The sequence below is a fragment of the Saccopteryx leptura genome, chromosome 1 (assembly GCF_036850995.1).
Source record: "Saccopteryx leptura isolate mSacLep1 chromosome 1, mSacLep1_pri_phased_curated, whole genome shotgun sequence".
Lineage (NCBI taxonomy): Eukaryota > Metazoa > Chordata > Mammalia > Chiroptera > Emballonuridae > Saccopteryx > Saccopteryx leptura.
This window is the reverse complement of record NC_089503.1, coordinates 317,518,999-317,542,522: the sequence shown is the minus strand read 5'-3', so window position 1 is coordinate 317,542,522 and position 23,524 is coordinate 317,518,999. Positions and strand designations below refer to the sequence as shown.

Here is a 23,524-nt window from a genome sequence, read left to right as displayed (position 1 = left end):
TGGCAGAACCAGATATTTCTACTGTCTGGCTATTCTAAAAACAGTTTCAGAACAGGGAGTGGTGTGTGTGTGTGTGTGGGGGGGGGGTTGCTCACCCACTGTGGTTGACCTGGCTGAAATCCTTCAAACCTGAGGGACTGGGGTTTGCTGGACCACATGGTTTCAGAGTGGGAGCGGAGAGGGGGAGCAGCATACAGTCAAAGGGGAAATGAGCTGCCTGGACAGCCACATGGCCAGCTCATGGCAGCTGGCTCCCCACCAGGGCACCTGCTGCTTAGGCAGGAGCAGTGTCTGAAGCACCCACACCCCAGCATTGCCCTGCACAAGGCTGGCAACAGAGCAAGGGTAGGTTCCCCAGGGCCTTGGCACATGCTGTTCCCTTTGCCTGGAACAGCCAAGTACCTCCCTCCCTTCCTCTCCAGTCAGGACCTCCTCACCCCGCAGGTCTGCACCTCCAGTCTGGTGCACAGTAGACTCGCCCACTCTGCCCTCCTGGCCTCCTTACCTCTCTTCCTAGTGTCTGTCTTCTCACTTTTCTTTGGTGCATCCCGGGAAGTCTCTTCAGATCTATGCTCCGACCCACTGCTTCTCCCTTTAGCTGTTTAAGCCATGGGGATTAAAGTGTCAGCATCTATATTTTCACTTGGAAAAGTGCTCCTTGGGGTTTTTCTGTTTTGTTTTGTTTTTCAAATCGGTCTGGTCTTCCTCTCTAACAGACTTGTTCCTTTTGGACATTTTTCCTTATTCCATCTGTTGTCGCTTCCTCTCTTTCAAAGATTTAAACATCCAAAGTTCGGGAGCAGCTCCATCTTTGCTATTTCCATTGATGTTCACCTCATGAGGGCTTGTTTTTCTACGTTTCATCATGGATTTTGATTTTGTTTTTGATTGAGTTTACACAGGGTGGCATGTCGTCTCCAGGAATTGACGATCTAAGTTAGGAGGCTTACAGAAAGGACTTCCATTGGCTTCTGACAGTCATGATGAGGTCCTCCCAACGTAAGGCTGTTCGCTTAATTCCTTGATTTGCGATGGTCATCTGGGAGATCTAACTCCAGCATGACGTGGTTGTAAGTTCTCAAGGGAAATTATCGGGGTTGCTCTTCATTTTCTGCTTGGAGTCCCGCAGGAGACACCCACCTTTCCTAGTAAGTTTTTTGTTGCGACACCTTAGTTGTTCATTGATTGCTTTCTCATATGTGCCTTGACCGCGGGCCCTCAGCAGATTGAGTAACCCCTTGCTCAAGCCAGTGACCTTGGGTCCAAGCTGGTGAGCTTTGCTCAAAGCAGATGAGCCCGCACTCAAGCTGGCGACCTCGGGGTCTCAAACCTGGGTCCTCCACATCCCAGTCCGACGCTCTATCCACTGCGCCACCGCCTGGTCAGGCTTGTTTGTTTCTTTTTTTGGGGGTGGTCTTTCTTAGGACCTTGGTGGGGCCATGACGTTATGTGTGCAAACAATATCCAGAATCTGGTAGCATTCTGGCATGTTAGGGGAACTGACCACCACGACTCCTGACAAGGAGTCAAGTTAAGTCATCAGCTGATTCTGGGTGTTGTGTCCTTGGTCTCCAACATAGCCATTCCCATGCTTCTGAGTGGTATTTAGAGAGAGTGGAGTGCCCGTTGTTGTGGCTCACCCATGGAGTGGGGGCTGCTCCTCTCCCCCTGGTGACCTGGTGACAGTCACTGAGGATGCACGGGAGAAAGAGCAGTGAATGTGCCTGTGTGTGTGTGTGCCGAGGGTCCTGAAGGGGGGGAAGACGACACTGTGGGTGTTCGTGGTGGGAACAGACCTAGAATTGTATGAGTTGGCCATCTGGGTGGGACACCAGTTAGAAACCCTCCAGGTTCCCTTTTGTTTAGGTAGCATGGATACGACCTAACTGAGCTCCTCAGAAGCTGGCCGTCATTAAACGAACCTCTATACCCTGTCTGGATAGCTCAGTCTGTTAGAGCATCATCCCGATATACAGAGGTGGCTGGTTCAATCCCCGGTCAGGGCACATACAGAAACAGATTGGTATTTCTGTCTCTCACTCTCTCCCCTTCCTCTCTCTCTAAAGTCAATAAATTAAAAAATTTTAAAGTTAAAAAAATAAATAAAAAAGAACCTCTATAATGGTGACAGAATCCCATCCCCAGAAACAGGTCTGGGTTCCATTATCCTAAGGGCTCCTCTCCTGCTTTCCTTCTGTCATCCAGACACACTGTCCAACACTGCCCACAACACTGTTCCCAGCCCAACCCTGCTTGGACCTCTGTCCCTGGAGAGTCTGGCCTCCGGGGAGATGCCCCTCCCCTGAAGGCCAGCCCCCAGCCTCATTCATCTCAGGGTATCTATTGGTGGTCCCCTCTGTACCAGGCCCTCTCTGCTCTGCTTGATGTTACACGATGGTCAGAGCTGGTCTTGGCCTTCAGGGGTCATCTTTGGGGGACGGACCCCACTATAGGACAGTGACAGCTCTAACGGAAAGATGCTGAGGGCAGTAGGAACATAGGAGCAGCACCCTGGCCTGCCCAGAGGCCAGGGAAGGTGTCAGGGTGGAGTCAGAGGAAGTAGCTTTCAAGCTATGACTAGACCATGAGCTATGACTAGACCAGGAGCCATACCTTGCCAATTGCCCAGAGGGGGAGGAGGCAGTGGGGGTGGAGGAGAGTCCGGCCTGCGGGGCAGGGCAGGCCTGAGAGGCCCAGAGACAAGGAACCCGGAAGACCCTTCAGCCGGGAGGGGAGTGACCTCAGAGTTGGATTCTTTTTTTTTTTTTGCACTTTTCCGAAGCTGGAAACGGGGAGGCAGTCAGACAGACTCCCGCATGCGCCCGACTGGGATCCACCTGGCATGCCCACCAGGGGGCGATGCTCTGCCCCTCTGGGGCATCGCTCTGTTGCATCCAGAGCCATCCTAGCGCCTGAGGCAGAGGCCACAGAGCCATCCTCAGCGCCCGGGCCATCTTTGCTCCAGTGGAGCCCTGGCTGCGGGAGGGGAAGAGAGAGACAGAGAGGAAGGAGAGGGGAGGGGTGGAGAAGCAGATGGGCTCTTCTCCTGTGTGCCCTGGCCAGGAATCGAACCCGGGACTCCTGCACGCCAGGTCGACGCTCTACCACTGAGCCAACCGGCCAGGGCTCAGAGTTGGATTCTTGAAGATATGTCATGGAGTCCTCTGAGACGGGACCCATGTTTCTGACACCTGTGGCTGGAGGGACAAAGCTTTACTCCAAAGCTGCCCTTCCTGGTGCTCAGGGTGGCCGGTAGCCCTCCCAGGCTGGTTCACCAGGATCCCAGACTGTGAAGGGCAGTAGAGTTCACGTAACGACTAGGCTGGGAAGAGGGGTGTGTCAGCTACTTATGGCTGCATAATAACCTCCCCAAACTTGGGGTCCTCAAACAGCACTCAGTACTGTTTCTTGTGGTTCCTGTTCTGAGCCTGCTACAGAGGATACATGGAGGTGCTCGGGCTGAGCTAAAAATAAACATGACCTCCAGGCCCGTGAGGTGTAGACGGTATTAGAGTTCTCAAACCCCCTCTCCTGTCTTAGGCAAGCATGTCTAGGGTGTTACCATGTGCACCCTTCCTGCAGTAGCAGAAGGGAGGTCTAGGTTCTAACTATAGCCCGAGCTCGATCCAGTGGGCCGGGCTGGTGTGCCTGGGGCTGTGGGTCTCTCTGCGATCCTGTGCCACAGCCATGCTTGACCGCAGTGTGACATCTTGAAGAAGGCCAGCCTTCTCAGAGTTCATAGATAAGTGACAGGTCCTATATGTCTTAATTCTGACCTTGGAGGAGCCTAGGTCAGCATTGGCCCGGTGCTTAGTAGCAAGCAAGTGTGTTTGTGTATGTGTGTGCTTGTATGTGTACATCTGTGTGTGCTTTGTGTTTATATGTGTGCATCTGTGCCTGTGTGTTTGTACTTCTTGTGTGTATTTGCACACGCGTGTGTATGTATTTATGTGTGCATCTGCATACCTGTGTGTTTTTGTGTATGTGTGTGTGTGTGCGCACTCATGATGGGAGGGTCAGGTGACCTCTGTGCCCTCCCTCTGTGCACGCCCTAGCCCTCTGGCTGCCCCCACCACAGCCGGATCCTCCTTCTCTTTGGTGCCCCCATCACTGGCATTAGGCTGTGGCTCAGGAGTTCCGAGTGGGTGGAAGGAAGGTGGCTTGAGGGACCTGGGTGCATCCTGGCTCCTCCGATTAATGCTGCTCGTCCTCACTGGTCACAGACAGGATGCTAGCTCCCTGCTCCACTAGACGACACGGTCATCTTCACCTCGCTGCATGGGAGTGAGGGCTTCCAGCTGCTGCAGTTCGCTGTTCCACAGCTTCCCCACCTCCCCTGGGGAAAACCAGAGATTAACCAAACTGGAGGCAGAACCTGGCTCATACAGGGTCACAGCGGTGAGCAGCAGGTGGGGCCCCTTACCACTCGGGCAGGGCCATCTGCAAGCTCTCTGAGGGTGCCCTGGGTTCTGCAGCGGGACAAGAGAGGGGCTCTGAGCCAGTTCCTGCTGCAAGATCCTTGGTAAACCGCCCCCTGCTCTGAGAGCCTTTTCCACACGGTGAAGCTCTCCAACAGGCGGTTATCTTCCTGGTGATGGAGCTGGGCAGCGGCGAGTTCTCACTGAGGGTTGACAAAAGCCAAATCCCATGCCTTCCTCCCCTCTGCAGGAGGAGAAACACACAGCGCACGCACTTCCCTGGGCAAACAGCCAGCAGCGCTCAGGCCTGGAACTTGCTCCAGGCTGCTTCCGCCCCTCCGGCTCTCCACCCAGCACAGTGGATGTCACACCGCACCGGCCAGCCAGGTGCTAGTCCAAGCAGTAGTTCTCAAATGCCGAATTTCAGTCTATGGTAAACAAGAGAGCAGAGTTCTTGGGGACTGGCTGTCCCACGCCACACAGCCTCCTCTCTTCTCCACGGAAACTCCTGGCTGGACGCTGGGATAGCCCACTTCCCACTGCAGCCTAGTGCCTCAGGTGTCATCATGGGCAGACGCCCCTTCAGGGTGGACAGCAGTACCTACTCCTGTGCTCTCTGGCACCACCTCACAATGGGCATGCGGATGGAATTGAGGCTGCCGATCAGCTGGCCTTGAGATGGGAGACAGTCCCAATGACCCGGGTGGGTCCAATAAACTCAGGAGGACCCTTAACCATAGACGCAGGAGGCAGAGCCTCCACTTCAGTGTGACACGGAGTGAGAAAGGCAACGGTGCTGGCCGCTGGGCTTTGAAGGAGGAGGACGGGGCCACCAGCCAAGGTGTGAGTCTGAGAAGCCGGAACAGGAAAGGAAGCCAGGTTTTCTCTGGTGCCTCCAGAGAGGATGCTGCGCTACTGATGTTGTACTAAAGCCTGTGAGACCCACTTTGGTATCCTGACCTCAGAACCGTAGGATAAAAAATAAGGTTGTGTAAAAAAATTTTATTGATTGATTTTAGATAGTGAGGAAGGGAGAGAGACAGACACACAGGGAAACATCGATTTGTTGTGCCTTGACTGGAGATCAAACCCCACAGCCTTGGCTTATCTGGATGATGTTCTTACCAACTGGACTACCCAGCAGAGTTGTCTTCTTCTTCTTCTTCTTCTTCTTCTTCTTCTTCTTCTTCTTCTTCTTCTTCTTCCTTCTTCTTCTTCTTCTTCTTCTTCTTCTTCTTCTTCTTCTTCTTCTTCTTCTTCTTCTTCTTCTTCTTCCTTCTTCTTCCTTCTTCTTCTTCTTCTTCTTCTACTTCTTCTTCTTCTTCTTCCTTCTTCCTTCTTTCTTCTTTCTTCTTCTTCTTCTTTTCCAAGTGACAGAAGGAGAGATAGAAAGATTCCCACATGTGCCCCAACCAGGATCCACCTGGTAACTCCCGTCTGGGGCCAACACTCTACCCATCTGGAGCCAAGATTGTAACTGAGCTATTTTTAGTGCCTGAGGCACAGGCTCCACAGAGCCATCATCAGCACATGGGGTCGATCTGCTGAAACCAATTGAGCCATGGCTGCGGAGAGGAGGAGGAGGAGGAGGAGGGGGGGGAGGAGGAGAGAGAGAAGCGAGAGGGGAAGGGGGTGAAGAAGCAGATGGTCGATTCTCCTGTGTGTCCTGACTGGGAATTGAACCCAGGACATCCACACGCCTCACCAATGTTCTACCACTGAGCCAACTGGTCAGGGCCAAGTGTGTGTTTTTTAAGCCACTAAGTTTGTGGGATGTTGTTACATCAGCCACAGGAAACAAATTCACCCCATTTCACGGAGGAGGAGACCAAGGTCCCGAGAGGAGAAAGGACTTGCCCAAGCCCACAGCCAATGGCGTGCCCCGGCCTTCCCACTCTCCTCGGATGGCGGGGACAGAATTCCCAGCAAACACGCACTGTCAGTCCTGCAGAGGTAAAAGGGTGGCAAAGCAAGCCAGGTCTATTTTTCCGGGTGCACCATCAAACGAGTAGATTTTGTGGATAGGGAAGCACATGTACCCTGAGTCATGAAAGCATCCAATTAACCAATTTTGACGGGAGTTGGGACTTGCAGGAACTGAGTGCTCTGCCAGCAGCCCCTCCTGTCCTCCGTCCCCTGACGTAGATGGCAGCATGCCATGGATGTCAACTGAATCTGGAGTTTCTTAGCTTCGTGGGCACCCAGAACTCACACCTCCCACTCCCGGCTCTGGGCCCCAAAGGCCAGCCAGGTGGCACTGGCCTATTGACAGTGTCCTCATCCATCTTCGTTCCTTTTGATCAGGGCAGGTCTGCTGTCCTCGGGGAGCTGCACATCCCAGCACGCTCGCCAGGCCTCAGCAGGTGTGACTCATCACCCTGCCCTGTACGGGCCCTCCTCCCCCCAGGGTGGTGTTGCCCGGGCTCCCCTGCTGCCTGGGAGGGAGCCAGTGTCAGGGCAGTGAACTGTCCCTGCACCTTCCAGGTGACTCCAAGAGCCCTCGCCAGACCGCATCAGGCCAGCTTCCCCCCTGGGGATCTCTGCTGGTCCCTGCAAGGAAGAGCCCATGTTCCCTGAGATTTGGGATTCCCTTCGATGCCAGATGGCCCTGTCCCCTGGCCCTTGGGTTGAAGCCCAGAGGGAGCAAGGCCTCCAAGCTCAGAGTCAGGCTTCTCCTGGGGGTGGGGCTGCTCTCCACCCCATGTCCTGCCCCAGCACCCTCCACTAGCTGGCTCCCTCCCCTGTTCTCTGAGCAGCTGCCCCTCCCCACTGCCTCTGGGTGACCAGAGGCCTGGCCTGGAGGCCTGTGCTGTGTTCCCAACACGTCCAGGTAATGGGTAGCTGGACTCCGGCGTTGAGTGTTGCTAAGGGGCTGGGGCCAGCGGACATTCCATCACAACAATGGCAAAAATAGCCATGATCTTTCAGCCACGACTCACTGGAGCTGGGGCCTTCACGGGCAGTTTTTCCTCCCTGCACCATGCTTTGTCCCCCAGATGGGGGCACCGAGGTCTCTCTGGGGAAGGGGACTCACACAGAGGACAAGGAGGAGGGACAGGGTTGGTTTCCAGGCTTTGTGACCATGGTACAAAGATCGAGCCTTCTCTGTACCTTTTTATTTTCAAAATATAATATAATTAGGACGTGGGGACAGCCTGTGCCTTATCTGGGTTTCTTTTGTTCCCACAAAATCACCAATGAAAATTTTCGCCCACATAAATGTGCCCCTCCCCCCATATTCCCAAAATGATTTTCAAGTTGGTAAGAGAAATAAACAAGGGAGTCCTGGGGAGGTGGGAGCCTCCTGAGGAAGACACGGGGCGGGGGGTGGGGTGTGCTTTTCCATCTCTGCCTGCCAGTAGCCCCCAGCAGGGCCTAACGCAGTGCTTCTCACTAAACGTCATCCCAGAATGACCAGGTGCACAGGAAGGCTCCCTAGCGGAAGAAGTGTGGGAACCCCACGGTGTGTCATATGAAGAAGGCATGGCCTGACCTGTGGTGGCGCAGTGGATAAAGCGTCGACCTGGAATGCTGAGGTTGCCGGTTCAAAACCCTGGGCTTGCCTGGTCAAGGCACATATGGGAGTTGATGCTTCCTGCTCCTCCCCCCTTCTCTCTCTCTCTCTCTCTCCTCTAAAATGAATAAATTAAAAAAAAAAACACTTAAAAAAAAAAAAAAGAAGGCATGGAGGTGGGGGAGTAGAGGGGAGGAACTGGATCAGAGAGTACTCATCATCGAGCCCAGACCTCCGGGGAACCTTAGTTTTTCTATTTCTTGTCTCATCCACTTCCACTCCATGGGTGGGTCCATGACTCCCCTCCAACGCCCAGCCCAGACTCACCATTCTCCCCCTCCGCAGCCCGGTAAGCCTCCACTGGAGGCCTGCGGTAGGCGTGGCCTTCCAGATTCTCCCCTGTCACTGCCAATCAGCCACAGTGATGGTTTGGCAGCCTAAGTCACCTCAGCTGCCTGACCCCTTCCCATCAGATGCCCACGAAAACCCCAAGTCCTGGCCATGGTCCTCATGACCCTCCCCACTTACTGCCACCCCCCCCACACACACACGCACACACTTCTGCCTTGGGCTGTCTACACTGGCTCTTCCCTGTTCCCTAAGATGTCCCCAGGGTCCACTCCTCGTCCCTTCTGTCTCTGCCCCTTTGTCACACCAGTAGCCAACCTGCCACTCTCTTCCCCATTATTCTACTTTATTTCCTTCACCTGAAGTGGAATATTTCCTGGTGTTTACTGTCTATGTTCTCCCATGAGAATAATCTCTCCACAAGCACAGGCGTTGCCTGTCGTGCTCACCACGGTATTGACTGGATAGTGCACGCATGGGTGCATGCGTGGATGCGTGAATGGTCACAAGGAGAAGCAGGGGCAGGGTACCACCCAGCTGGAGCACCCCTGCTGAATGGCTTCTGGGAGCAGAGGCCCTCCCGTCCAGTCACGGCATCAGGGGGGCGGGTGGTGCTGTCTGAGAGGGGGCAGGAAGGCAGAGGTCACTGGTTTCCTGCTGCACTCCACCAGTCCTGCCTCAAGCAGCTTTACTGCCCCTCCCTGTACTCAGTAGGAACCGAGGAAAGTCCCTAAGGGAAGCCCCCATAAGCTATCAATGACAGCATGGTTGTGGTCACAATATCAAAAATATAAAAATAAAGAAAAATTTCAAAAACGTGTATAATTTTGAAGAGAGAAGTGCCTCCTCCCCGCTTTTTCCCTCCACTCAAAATTAAAGGGTATTCAAAATAGTCAAAACGTGGAAACAACCCAAATATTCATCGGCAGATAGCTGGATGAACATGGCAGATTGAGGCCGGAGACTGTCACTCAGCTGGAAGAAGGAGGGAGGCTCCGACACATGCTACAGCCGGGGCGAGTCTGGAAACATTGTGCTGAGTGGAAGAAGCGGGGGACAAAGGCCACACAATGTGTAATCCGCTGGTATGAGACGTCAGAACAGGCAAACCCATTGAGCCAGGGACCGGGTGGGGGGAAGGGTGGAGATGATCACTAGTGGATACAGGTTGATTTTTCAGGGTGATGAAAATGTTCTGGAATTAGACCATGGTGATGGTTATACAACTTTGTGAATATACTAAAAAACATGGAGTTGAATAGTTTAAAAAGGAGGAATTTTACTGCTTGTGAAATATATTTCTAAAGAAAAGGAAGGGCCTTGGCTGGTTGGCTCAGTGGTGTAGTGTCAGCCTGGTATGTGGATGTCCCAGGTTCAATTCCCAGTCAGGGGACACAGGAGAAGTGACCCTTTGCTTCTCCAACCCACCCCCTCCCCTTTCTCCCCCACTCTCTTTTTCTCCCGCAGCCATGGCTTGATTGGTTCAAATACATCGGTCCCAGGCACTGAGGATGGATGGCTCCATGAAGCCTCTGCCTCAGGAGCTAAAAATAGCTCCACTGAGAGCAGCATCAGTCCCAGACAGCGGTTGATGGGTGGATCCCATGCATGTAGGACATGCACATGAGGGAGTCTGTCTCTCTATCTCCCTTCCTTTCATTTAAAAAAGAAGAAAAAAGAAAAGAAAAAGGAGGAAGTTATATGGAGAAAAACAATGCAGTGCTCCCCACATTGGCTTCATGATGATGTGAGGGGGGGATGACAATGTCAACAATAGTGGCAATAACAGTAATGACAGAAGCAGGCTATTTTCCACTGGGACTACGGTGACATGCTGAGTCTTCCTGGTGGCACCTGTGTTTTCCTTTCCAGCACGGATGCAATCTCCTGCTTGACTCTATTCCTGCCATGGGTGACTTTCTTTGGTCCTTGGGAGCGCCTCTGGCCCAGCCGCCTACCCAAACGCAGCCCCTGTGGCTCCAGGTGCCCAGGGACTGGAGTTGGCCCTTCTTTTCCCGCCAGTGCAGGCCATTCTTCCCTGGCGGGTGACTGGACCTGGGGTGAGAGTACTGAGTCTGAGTCCCAGCGGCCCCTACCCTCATGTTGTGAGCTCTGAGTCTGTTTGCTATGTGTGCAAAGGAGCAGGGCTCCCTACGCTGCAGAGCCCCAGGCGCCCAGAGTGGCAGTGTGAGCAGCAGGGGGGGCCTCCCTGCCCATGCTGGGTCCTGTTGCTGTCTCTGCCACCTGCTCAGGCACAGGATTTGATGTGCTTGTGCGGGGAGGAAGGCGGGCATCTGGTGTCTCTGGTGGGTCAGTGACGTGCTCGGCCACTAGAGGGCAGTGCAGCCTGAGTTGGGACCAGGGGACCTGCCTGGGACTGGTCGGGTGTTCCTGGGACAAGGTTGGGGTCCTGGTGCCTTGTTTCCATAATCCTCAGCTTTCCAAACATAAAGTGGCAGCACTGAGCATGAGACCTGTGCCCGCCACCCCATGTCCACAGTGCTCCAGTCTGTCCAGCGATTGGGGATGCAAGCCCTGCACATACCAGCTTCTAGAACTTTCCTGGAGCTGATCTCTGTCCAGGGGAGGGGCGGGCGCAGGTCGCTCAGGTGCTGGCCTCTCAGGAAGCACCTGAGGGAGTGAAGCTCTCCAGAAGGGACTTCACCCAAGGGGTCCCCGAGACCACATACCTTGGTCCAAGGACCCTGAGATAAAACTCTTGCATTTGCATTCTGAAGGCTCTGGCAACTTCCAAGCAGAAAAACAACTTTGTTTTGTCAGAATGTTATCTGGGGCCTTTCTGGGAAGCGTGACTACACAGAACAATGCGTGACTGGACTCGAAATTCTCTTCATCCCTTCCCTGCCTTTGCGGACATTCTAACTGAAGTCAAGGTCCCCGCTTTCATTCCATGTTGGGACCATCCCTATATTCCCGGAATCAAACTTCACTGAGTGTTAGGGGTCCTGGGGAGGGGAGACCGATGAGCCCTGTTCAAACCAAGAGGTGTTTTCCTCTGAATTCCAAAAAAAAAAAAAAAAAAAGGGAGAAGTGAGGCCTGGTCCAGACTTGCTTCCCGGCTCCCACTGGGTGGGATACTCCTTTCAGGGCCTCGCTGTTCAAAGATCGGGCCCAGGAATTTACTGTGTGAGGAATAGATTCCAGAATTCATGTGAGTTCTGGTCCAGGCCTCTGGCAAAAAAAGAAAAAAAAGTGCTTTGAGCTGCCGTTTGGAACATGTACAACACTAGAAATCCATGGCTTCTAGTGTCTTTATTTTTTTTTAATTTTTTTAAAGTGCTCACTTCATGTGCAACACCTGAGGGGGTGAGTATAAAATATAAACATCAATTATGGTTCACTGAACTCGCGGAGCGGTGGCAGCTGCATTCAGCGGGCTCTGGGTCCTCTTCTGGCCAGCAGCTCTCTCAGGGGACCATGCCGCTGCTAACCTCCAAGCCCCTCTCCTCCATGGGACCCTAGGAGGGGTCCCGAGAGTCAATGAGTGGGAGGAGAGGCCACTTTGTTGCTTCCAGCCACCCCCAAGGCGGAAGGGCAGTTGAGCGGGACACAGCCTCTCAGGTGGTGTTGGCCAGGCCACCTAACACCCTGAGCTCCTTCCTGAAGCCCCGGCCACATGCATTCCCCTCCTGGGCCTCAGCTCACCTTCTGTGAACACCGTGGGTAGACTGGATCAGTGGTGGAGCCCAGGTCCCCTTGGGATATCGGATGAAAGCTACAGTCCCTGCCTCTCCATGAGCTCGAATGTGTGCATGCACCATTTAACCCACAATTTCAACCATGACCTGGAGACGGTGGTGATCCCATGCTCGGTGACAAGGACACACTACAGTAAAGCATAGCCCTAGTAAGTCGGTACCTGAGCCAGGCCTGTGACAGCCTCATTACACAGGTGATGTCATCAGTCCCCCAAGAAGGCTAGGAAGCTAGACTATTGTTATCCCCCGTTAGAATAAAGAGTTAGGGCCTATCGAAGGTCACACAGTGAGCTAGTTACTGGCAGAATTGATACTTGATCCCTGGAAGGCCCCAGCCATCTCAAACTGATAATTATTGTTCTGCTGAAGCCACAGGATGGCCCTGTTTCTGGACGCCCTCCCCCCCTTTCAATGGTGCATGCCCGTGGAAGAGAGCAGAAGGCACAGATGCAGAGGTCAATGCAAGAGCACAGAGCTGACACTCCGCTAACCCTCAGGTCAACAAGTGGACGATGCCTGCTCCCCGGCCCTCTCCTGACCACGCTCATATCATCTCCTTGCTTCTCTCAAACTTACCCCATCTTCGTGTGGAGTTGGACCTACTTCTGACTGATGTGTGAATGGGACCATCATTTATCTCCCTGCCTTTTTGCTGGACATCCTGTTAGTGTTGGGGAGATCTGTCCCTGTCCCCCTCAGCCCCCCTCCCCAGTCCCCTTTCCTCTTGCCCCTTCCCTTTTCTTCTCCCCCCCCCCCCCCCAACACACACTAGGAAGTGGCCCAGGGCAGTCTCTGCCAGTTACCTTCCAGCCCGCAGGTGTCTTATTTCAGGAAAGTGTGTCCACACCCAAATTCATTCACTGCATTCGAATTGTCAAACATCAGCAACTGCAGTAGCGTAACCTTGTTTGTTTAAACCTGACCCACCCTATTTAAAGAACTATTGCAAAATATGTACTCCCAGAGTTCTTCAGGTGGGTCCCCCTGCTTTCCCTACACCCAGGCTGGGAGCTTTCCGTTGGAGGCTCAGGTTGGGCCCCTCTCCGCCTTCCTGACCCTCAAAGTCCTGCCCTCTGACCCACCCCAGGAAGAGGAAGGGGAGTCTGGGAAAGTCCTGGAGGGTCACACTTGAGGGATGGACTGTTCTTCCTCCCACTCCCTCCAGCAACATCTCTCTGCAGGGCTCGCCCGTGGAAAGTCCCAGATTAAAAGCTTCCAAAATGAGTCTACCTTTTAGGTCAACAACAATGTCTTCAAATTCTTGCGAAGAAGACGCTCATATCTGGCTTCAGCCCAGAGACATTATTTTCAGCAACTTTGAGCAATATTGGTTGAGGTTACTCATCTATTGTATTTATTCGTTTCCGTCCAGGCTCCACACTTTCCATGCATTCAGCTCCGAAATGCACCAGGCTGATCCCACCCTCCTTCAAAAAGACCGGCTCTAGTGACCAGTGCGTAACACCTGCCCCGCCTACAGATTCTACCTCGCTCCGGGGATGCGGGGGCGGGACGGGGGGGGGAGCATTTTCCGAAGGAGTGACCCACCCGCGCCGCCTTACTGCCCCCAACAACTGGGAGGCCCAGGGGCCCGAGTCGGTTCTGGCACCCAGAGTTCTTACCGGCGGCGAGTGCATCCCCCACCAGGGAAGGCACAGTTATAGAGCCCCGCAAGAAGAGGGTAGTTTAGGATATCCCTTATCATCAGGCTGTGCCCTGCAGGGGAAGGGGGGCGGAAGGCGGAAGACAGGGTGCTGTCGCACAGTCCTAAATTCCCCCAGGCGGTTCCCGCCCCAGGCAGTCTCCAGGGTCCTCACTCCCTTCTGTCCGGATTCCGGAGAAGGTGGAGGCTCTGGAACGGAAAGGCCGGACTATCGGCGCTCTGGCCCCTCGCAGGCTCAAGACGTGAGCTCGCCTCCTCCTTCCCCGCTCCAAATACCAAATGTCAACCCTGGCTCTTTTTCTTTTCGCTGAAAAGTGTTTCCAACCAAGTGGGACCTGAATCCAGTTAGTTGCTTATTGTGTTTCAAAGTCCCGAGAAATTCTTTTGGGGGGACTGGGGAGGCGACTGAAGCACTTTACCCTCTGGCATTTTGCTGTGAAAGTGTAACCGTCCCCGGTAGCTGCTTCTGTTCCTAACGCGAGTGGATACCCCGGTCCCCTCCTGCACCTCGTCACCCATCCCCTTCTCCTTCTAGGACCAACCCGAGCAGGACAGCGGTCTCCGCGGGGCCGTTCTACCGGGGTTGGGTGTGGGGGCTTTGGGCCTCGCCTGTCCCGGGACAAGCGCAGCCACCGCCCTACTGATAGCGGCCGCCGGGGGCCCCCAACTCCCCCAACTCCCCCAACCCCGCCTTTCCCGGCCCCGCCCTCTCGGCCCCGCCCCCCAGGGAGGGCGGGTGGGGAGGCTGCAGGGGAGTGGGCCGGCCCCCCCCCCCTGCCCCGCCTGCGCCCCACGTCTCCATAGCGATCTCTCGGGCGCTCACTACCCGGCCGGCTCCCCCGCTCTCCACCCCCCCGGGCTGAACAATACCAGACTGAGTCAGGGGCGGGGCCGCGCCGGGGGCGGGGAGAGCGCCGGCCAAGGGGGCGCGGGCCCAGTGCACCGCCTAGGCAGCAACCGGCAGCCGGGTTCTGAGAGGCGCGGTGCCACCCAGACCGCTCCGGGAGCGCAGCCCCCGCCCCGCTCCGGGCCCGCCCCGCTTCCCACGCCGCCCGGCCGAGCCCGCGCGGGAGCCACCTGGAGCCGCCTGGAGCCGCCGCCACCGCAGGTTGATGCGCGGCGCCCTCCTGGGACGCGAGGAGGAGCCATCTTGAAACCAACTTAGCAAACTTTAGCAAAGTGCTCTCGAAGTGGAAGCTGCGGGAGAGACCGGGAGCGCGGTCCCCGGTGTCCCCGCCTGGGCCCCCGGAGAGGCGGGGCGCGGGCCGCCCCGAGGGCCGGGCGCCGGGTGCGCGGGAGCCGCCCCCCGGCCGCGCCGGGTGGATGCGGAGCTGCGCCGGGTGCATGGATTGTGCTCCGGCGCCCGGCTCGGGCTCAGGCTCCGGGCCATGGCGCCGCCGCCGCCGCCGCCGCCCGTGCTGCCCGCGCTGCTGCTTCTGGCTGCGTCTGCCGCCCTACCGGCGCTGGGGCTTCGGGTGGCCGCCTGGGAGCTGCGCGTGCCCGGCGGGGCCCGCGCCTTTGCTCTCGGTCCCGGTTGGACCTATGCGCTGGACGCCGCGCACACTCCCCGGGCGCTACGAGAGCTGCTGGACGTGAGCCGCGACGAGCGCCTGGGTGGGCGGCGGCGCGGGCCGGGCCCTGGGCCCCGGGGCTGCACGCTCCTGGGGGGACGCCCGCTGCCGCTGCATGTCCACTTGGCAGCCCGCGGCGCCCCGACCATGCTGAGCCTCCGTTTGCGAACGCGCGCGCACGGTCTCGGTTGCGGCGACCGGCTCCGGCAACTACGGGCCACAAGCGCGGACCTGCGCGCGAGGGCTGCGCTCACGGTGCCCCGGCCCGGCGCAGTGCTCTGCTTCCTGGCCCCCGGCGGCGGTGGGGCTATTCTGCAATCGGTGTTGGCGGCCCTGACCAAATTCCCAGCCTGCAGCTGCCCAATACACCCCGGACGCCGCTGCCCACGCCGCCCTCTATGCCTGCGGCTGGGTGGCTCGGCCCGCTTGCGCCTGCTGTGTGCCCTGAGGCGCGCGGCCGGCGCCATTCGGGTGGAGCTGGAGTTAGAAACTGCCGCAGGGACGCCCTCCCCGTCTCTGTTGCTGTCGCTGTCGCCGCCAAGCCTACCCCAGGCCGAGACCAGGGCGGGGGCGGCGAGGCGGGCCCGGCGGGGCGCTGGCAGCAGTACTAGCCCTCAGTTCCCGCTGCCCAGCTACCAGGTGTCGGTGCCTGAGAACGAACCGGCGGGCACTGCGGTGATCGAGCTGCGCGCCCACGACCCAGACGAGGGCGAGGCAGGGCGCTTGAGCTACCAGATGGAGGCGCTGTTCGACGAGCGCTCCAATGGCTTCTTCCTCATCGACACGGACACCGGCGCGGTGACTACCGCCCGCCCGCTGGACCGCGAAACCAAGGACACGCACGTGCTTAAGGTGAGCGCCATGGACCACGGCTGGCCACGGCGCTTGGCCGCCACCTACCTCACTGTCACAGTTAGTGACACCAATGACCACAGTCCAGTCTTCGAGCAGGCGGAGTACCGAGAGCGCGTGCGCGAGAACCTCGAGGTGGGCTACGAAGTGCTGACCATCCGCGCCACAGATGGCGATGCGCCCTCCAACGCCAATATGCGCTACCGCCTGCTGGAGGGCGCGGGCGGCATCTTTGAGATCGACGCACGCTCGGGCGTGGTGCGCACACGGGCAGTGGTGGACCGGGAGGAGGAGGCCGAGTACCAGCTGCTGGTGGAGGCCAACGACCAGGGCCGAAACCCGGGCCCACTCAGTGCCACAGCCACTGTGCACATCGTGGTGGAGGATGAGAACGACAACTACCCTCAGTTTAGTGAGAAGCGCTATGTGGTTCAGGTACCAGAGGATGTGGCGGTCAACACGCCCGTGCTGCGCGTGCAGGCCACAGACCGGGACCAGGGCCAGAATGCGGCCATACACTACAGCATCGTCAGTGGGAACCTCAAGGGCCAATTCTACCTGCATTCGCTGAGCGGGAGCTTGGACGTGATTAACCCGCTGGACTTTGAGGCCATCCGGGAATACACGCTGCGTATCAAGGCCCAGGATGGGGGTCGGCCTCCGCTCATCAATTCCTCGGGGCTGATCTCAGTGCAGGTGCTGGATGTGAACGACAACGCCCCCATCTTTGTGAGCAGCCCCTTCCAGGCCGCGGTGCTGGAGAACGTGCCTCTGGGCCACTCCGTGCTGCACATTCAGGCAGTGGACGCAGATGCAGGTGAGAACGCGCGCCTGCACTATCGTCTGGTGGACACAGCTTCAGCCTCTGTGGGGGGTGCTGGGGCCCAGGACCCTGCCTCGGCCGACAACTTCCCTTTCCAGATCCACAATAGCTCGGGCTGGATCACGGTGTGCGCGGAGCTGGACCGTGAGGAGGTGGAGCACTACAGCTTTGGGGTTGAGGCGGTGGACCATGGCTTGCCGCCCATGAGTTCCTCTGCCAGCGTGTCCATCACCGTGCTGGATGTCAACGACAACGACCCGGCATTCACGCAGCCCATGTACGAGCTGCGCCTGAACGAGGACGCCGCAGTGGGGAGCAGCGTGCTAACCCTGCGGGCCCGTGACCGTGATGCCAACAGCGTGATCACCTACCAGCTCACAGGTGGCAACACCCGGAACCGCTTCGCCCTCAGCAGCCAGAGTGGCGGCGGCCTCATCACCCTGGCGCTGCCGCTGGACTACAAGCAGGAGCGGCAGTATGTGCTGGCGGTGACTGCATCGGATGGCACGCGCTCGCACACTGCACAGGTCTTCATCAACGTCACTGACGCCAACACCCACCGGCCGGTCTTCCAGAGTTCCCACTATACAGTGAGTGTCAGTGAGGACCGCCCTGTGGGCACCTCCATTGCCACCATCAGTGCCACCGACGAGGACACTGGCGAGAATGCACGTATTACCTACGTGCTGGAGGACCCTGTGCCGCAGTTTCGCATTGACTCGGACAGCGGCACCGTCTACACCATGACAGAGCTGGACTATGAGGACCAGGCCGCCTACACGCTGGCTATCACAGCTCGGGACAATGGCATCCCACAGAAGTCCGACACCACCTCCCTGGAGATCCTCATTCTTGATGCCAACGACAATGCACCCCGGTTCCTGCGGGATTTCTACCAGGGCTCTGTCTTTGAGGATGCGCCACCATCCACCAGCGTCCTCCAGGTCTCTGCCACTGATCGGGACTCAGGCCCCAATGGCCGCCTGCTCTACACCTTTCAGGGTGGGGATGATGGCGATGGGGACTTCTACATTGAGCCCACGTCAGGCGTAATCCGCACCCAGCGCCGGCTGGACCGGGAGAATGTGGCTGTGTACAACCTTCGGGTCCTGGCTGTGGACCGGGGGACCCCAGCACCCCTTACTGCCTTTGTGGAAATCCAGGTGACCATCTTAGACATTAATGACAACCCCCCAGTGTTTGAGAGGGATGAGCTGGAGCTGTTTGTAGAGGAGAACAGCCCGGTGGGGTCTGTGGTGGCAAGGATTCGTGCCAATGACCCCGATGAAGGCCCTAATGCCCAGATCATGTATCAGATTGTGGAAGGCAATGTGCCCGAGGTCTTCCAGCTGGACCTGCTGAGTGGGGACCTGCGTGCCCTGGTGGAGCTGGACTTTGAGGTCCGGCGGGAGTATGTGCTGGTGGTGCAAGCCACATCGGCCCCCCTGGTGAGCCGGGCCACGGTGCATATCCGCCTTCTGGACCAGAATGACAACCCACCAGTGCTGCCTGACTTCCAGATCCTCTTCAACAACTATGTCACCAATAAGTCCAACAGCTTCCCCACTGGCGTGATTGGCCGTATCCCAGCACATGACCCCGACCTGTCAGACAGCCTCAACTACACCTTCCTGCAGGGCAATGAGCTGCAGCTGCTGCTCCTGGACTCAGCCACGGGGGAGTTGCAGCTTAGCCGGGACCTGGACAACAACCGGCCACTGGAGGCGCTCATGGAGGTGTCTGTGTCTGGTGAGTGGCCCTTGGGGCTCCTGCTGAACCACCTAGGGAGCTGTAGGGACCTGCTTAGCATGCCAGGGCACATTTGGGCAGGGCCCAGACAACACTTTGGTGATTTGGGACCTCTGGTCGGATGGATGCTGCGATCAATGAGGGAAGGGGGGGGGGAAGGGTACTCCCCTGCCCCCGCCAAAGAAGTGGGAAGGACGCAGTACTGCTTCCCTCAGCATTTTTTTTTTTTGCGGGGGGCAGGCCTAGGCTGCTTCAAGTTCAAGATCAGGGCTTCTTGGCATGTTCCTCAGCTGGCCACGGCTCCCAGCTCCCGAATTGTGCTATAAAAACCTGGTCTCTGGTGTTTCTGAGTCATCTGGTTTGCTTGGTGATGCTTTGCAGTCAGCCACACACCTGTCTGGAAAGATCAAAAGTCACTGCCCATCCTGCGTGCCAGTCAGTTCCCAGGTGGGACCGTTGGAAATTGCTGGCTGGGTCCCTGAGTCACCCTGTAATATGGCTGGAGTCAGTTCCCCGGGTGTCTCTTTTCTGTCTCCTCCAGATAATAACAATCGAGCTATGTGTCCTCTCTGTGTGGGAGCGTTTTGAAAAGCACGGCCACATTTGATCTTGGCTTCTGCACTAGACGAGAGAGTTTCTCATTAGAGGCCTGCCCAGGTCGCTGGTGGAGCCAGTGTGGGGACCCAGTTGGCCTGTCCTGGGGCTGGTGGTGAGCAGAAGAGGGAGGAATGCCTTGGCTCAGCCAGCCAAATGCCTGGCAGCAAAGAGTTGGTCCCTAAGTGCCAGGTGGGGCCTGTGGGTTTGGGGGTGTGGGATTGGGGAGATTCAAAGAGAAAAAGGATTTGGCAGGGCAGGGGTTGTGGGACAATAAAGAGATTCTCAGCAGCTCCTCAAGAGGGTTTGCCTGTGGACGTGATCAGCTGGTGTGGTGGACAGGTGACCTGAATGATTACTAAGAAAGCCTTGAATCTGTGGGTTGTCAATAATGTTTCAGATTAGTCTTTGAAACAATACATTATTAGGATACGCTATCACCGTGGGAGTCCCAGAAGAATTTAGAAGTTTGTTTTCTGACCTGTTTTGTTTCCACCATTGGCTGTAATTCTTTCTATACTAAGGGTGGTTAGCAAACAGGTTCTGGTTGTTTGCTTATAAGATCTGGAGCTTACGGTCCTACTTAGAAGTGATGTAATACCTCAACACAGATTCTGGCAGTGAGGTCAGTCTGCAGGTGACTATTTTAGGTTTTGTAAGGCTGTGAATATGTGTGGAGAATACGGAATGACCCCTTAGGGAGGAGAATTGTTAACTCAGGTTATGGCTATTCCAAGCAGCAACAACATTTAAAAAAAATATCTCTTTCCTAAATTCCATTTGCATTTTCTTATTTCTTTAATCTGCTCGATAAAGCAGAGTAGGAACTTTGGCCTATGTAAACACAACTTGGCAGTATCGTAGGGTGTTGCTTTTACAGGGGACGTGGTTTTTTTAGGGGAAGTAGATGCATGCTGGGATCAGGGATGTTTTGTGTCTGGGGCATCAGGAATGTGGGCCCCCCTGTGTTGGCCGGATAACAAGGTTTAGGATGGATTTCATTCAAAAGAAGTTAGTTATTGAGAGCTGCCTTGGCTAGCTGGTGGGTCCACAGCCTGGATCACAGACAAAGGTGGGCCGGGGATCTGTGCTCTGCAGCAGAGATCCAGTTCTGGGCCCTGAAGCCTATGTGACATGCCCTCGTTCAGTCAGGCATGGGGGGCTTATGTGTCGACCCCCTGTCCCCCCCCCCAGGTAGTAATGACGGCCTTTTACTGGATATCAAGCAGTTTTCTATAATCTATATTTGCACTGCCACTTACATTTCTGGTTACTAGGAAGTGAGTGGTGTTTGGCTGCTGCCTATTTTACAGATGAGGAAACTGAAGTTCCGAGGTGTTAATAACATTCTCAGGGTTACACACCCAGGGAGCAGGCGTGCCAGGTGTCAAACCAAGATCCAGACCAGATGAGCCCACTCCTTACACTCCCTTCACCTACCTGAGACTAAGTTTTTGAGAAATTAGTTGCTAAGCCAAATTGTGTCCATGGCAAATCCTTGCCCTGTTTGAAAGAAGGCACCTTTGGGCCCCAGCCAGCTGGCTCAGTGGCTACAGCATTGGCCCTACGTATGGACATCCTGAGTTCAATTCCCGGTAAGGGCACACGGAGGAAGTGATCATCTGCTTCTTTCCCCCTCCCACTTCCCCTTCTGTCTCTCTTACCCTCTCTCTGCCAGTGGCTCTATTTGAGCTGATGCTGGGTGCTGAGGGTAGCTCTGTTGGTCTGAGCACATCAGCCTTAGGTGCTAAGAATAGCTTGGTTGATTTGAGCATCGGCCCCAGATGGGGTTGCTGGGGTGTTGCTGGGTGTATCCCAGGGGCACGTGCAAGAGTCTCACTATTTCCCCTCTTCTCACTTAAAAAAAATTTTTTTTTAATAAATAAAAGAAGGCAACCCAGCTGCTGTGTAACCCTTAGGTCATTTGACACTGATTTCATGCTCCGAAGAAGCAAATCACTTATAAACTATAAGGTCCGTAATTTCTAACCACAGCGCACTGTGTAGAAAGAAAACAAAGCAAAGAGATCAGCCTTTGAATTAACCAGAGTTGATGCTTAGCTTTATTGAGGAGCAGTGGAAAGCTGTTGTTTCAGACTCATGCACTGTTTCCAATGAAGTGTTACTGGCTTCCCCATTTACAGCCGTGCCGTAAAGCTTCTCATGCAGAATTACCGCCCTGGAGGTGCTGCCCTAAACAGCCCAGAATAGGTTTTGTGAGCTCCTGGCCAGGAAGGGCAGAGCCTCCAGTGAGACACCTGCTGGGAAGGTGCCCCTGGGGGCGGTGCCTGTGGTGAACGTGGGTGGAGGTGGACCTTGTGTAGAGGTGCTGGGTGGACATTGGTTCCTCTCCACCTTCGGGGGAGGGTTTCAACAGTTATGCCCACTGTGAACAGATACTGTCGATGGTTTTGTGTAGCCTACCCGAGGACAAAGCACTATCTGAAAAAATTTTGAATTCTGAATACAGTTGAAGTCAAATAGCTGCCTTTTTGGGATGACATCCAGCCATATGAGATGTTTCCTTTGCACGCGACAGGGTTTAAAAAAAATTTTTTTTTAGAGAGAGAGACGGGGTAAGGAGAAAGAGCGAGAAGCACCAACTTGTACTAAGTAGTTGCTTCTCGTATGTGCCTCGACTGGGCAAGCCCAGGGTTTTGAACTGGCAACCTCAGCATTTTAGGTCAACGCCTTATCCACTGTGTCACCACAGGCCAGGCTAAAAAAAAAAAAAAGGTTAAAAAAAGATTTGTTTTAGAAAGAGAGGCAGGGGAGAGAGAGTTAGAGGCAGAAACATTGGTCTGTTCCTATATGTGCCCTGACCGGGGATCAGACCCATTAACCTCTGTGTATCAAGATGATGTTCTAAACAACCGAGCCATCTGGCCAGGGCTCCACACAGTGATTCTTGAATGAGATTTAAAATTTTGTGGTAGGGACTTTTGATTTATGAATGTTTAGAAAAGCTGTGTCTGAATTTTTCAAAGCGCTTGGCCAATAATCCGGTGGGACTTTCGAGCATTGGGTGCCTTCTGCAGTCTTTCTAGATGCTGGTGTTCCGGTAACGTGGACATTTTTAATCCAGCTTGAACATGTGTGTGTGTACCTGTGGGTTTAGAGCCTTAAATCATGCATTGCAGAGCTTGACATTTGGTAGAAAATGTGGCCCTGCATTTGTGGATGGTGGTGCACCTGTGGACGTGGGGGAACGTAGTCCTTATGGGGTAAAAGTGATTGGCCGGTGAGTCGTTCAGACATGTCAGAAAATCCTGAAGCGGTGAAAGCAGGTTTGAGTAACCTTTTTGCAGTTTACTTTGGTGGAGAGAATGTGGTGTGATGTCGCCCAGGCTTGATAAAGTTTTAGAAAGGATTTTCTTAGTTAAATACAGGATATCGTAGGGACTTTTGAACAGATGATTGCACACAAGGAAGTAGAACATGGACAGCATAGCAGGCATCCACTGAATGCACGGTGTTTTATTTGTTTAAGAGTTTTGACTTGAGCCACTGCCGTTGGGGAGCTAGCTGGGTTCTCCCGCAACATAAATAAAGAGTTAAGTGCTTTGGCAGCTGATTACCCATCTGATGGCTTCAGTAACCCCGGAGATGGTCACTTGCTAACATAATTTCAGAAACACTGGCTCAGAAACAAAGGAGTGATTATTCGTTTATTGAACACCTACTATGTGCCAGGGCCATTCTGTGTGAGGCCTTGGAGAGCCCGTGTGGCCCTATCCTCATGGAAACCAACAACGGATAAAAGCGTCCCTGGCAAGGGGGACCTGGGGAGGCTGTTTGGAGGGTTGTCTGGTAGGGGGTTGGGACAGTGTTTGATCTGCTGATGGGGACAGCACTCCAGGCAGTGAGCATGGAGGGGAGGGCGGGCCCAGCACAGGCAGCTGAGGAGCATGGGTGACGAGGTTGTGAGGTTAGGTGGTCAGATGCGAAGGCGATATTGGGGCTGAGTGCCAGCCGCTCTGCATGCTGGATCTCCCCCAGGCGCTGCCTGTCCGAGCATGTGCCTTCTTCTGCTGTAGCCTCCACCTGGCGCTCTTGCTGCAGTGCTGGGGTTTGGACCTGGGATGGGGCTCCTGAGCCATGTTGTCTCAGGCTGTGCTTTATAGATAAAGGACTCTGGGCGTGCGAGGATGCAGGGGAGGGAGGAGTGATCATCAACCACGGGGCCTTATAAGCGGGGGTGTTGACTTTGAGGAAAGACCACTTTTGGACCCTGTACAGCTGGGGCATCTTTGAGATTGTCATAAAGATGGTC

At 55.4% G+C, this 23,524-nt stretch overlaps 1 protein-coding gene across 4 annotated transcripts in view; it reads left to right on the top strand.

Moving 5' to 3' along the window:
• Nucleotides 1-14,531: 14,531 nt before the first annotated feature.
• CELSR1 (cadherin EGF LAG seven-pass G-type receptor 1) overlaps nucleotides 14,532-23,524 on the top strand; it is a 137,719-nt gene continuing 128,726 nt past the window's right edge. For 3 of the 4 annotated variants that reach the window (XM_066358710.1, XM_066358712.1, XM_066358709.1), the window contains exon 1: nucleotides 14,533-18,657. In XM_066358710.1, the coding sequence (XP_066214807.1) occupies nucleotides 15,051-18,657 (3,607 nt within the window). In that variant the 5' untranslated portion in view covers nucleotides 14,533-15,050. Of the gene's footprint in view, nucleotides 18,658-23,524 lie in introns of all 4 variants that reach the window. The other variant, XM_066358711.1, reaches the window with a different exon arrangement.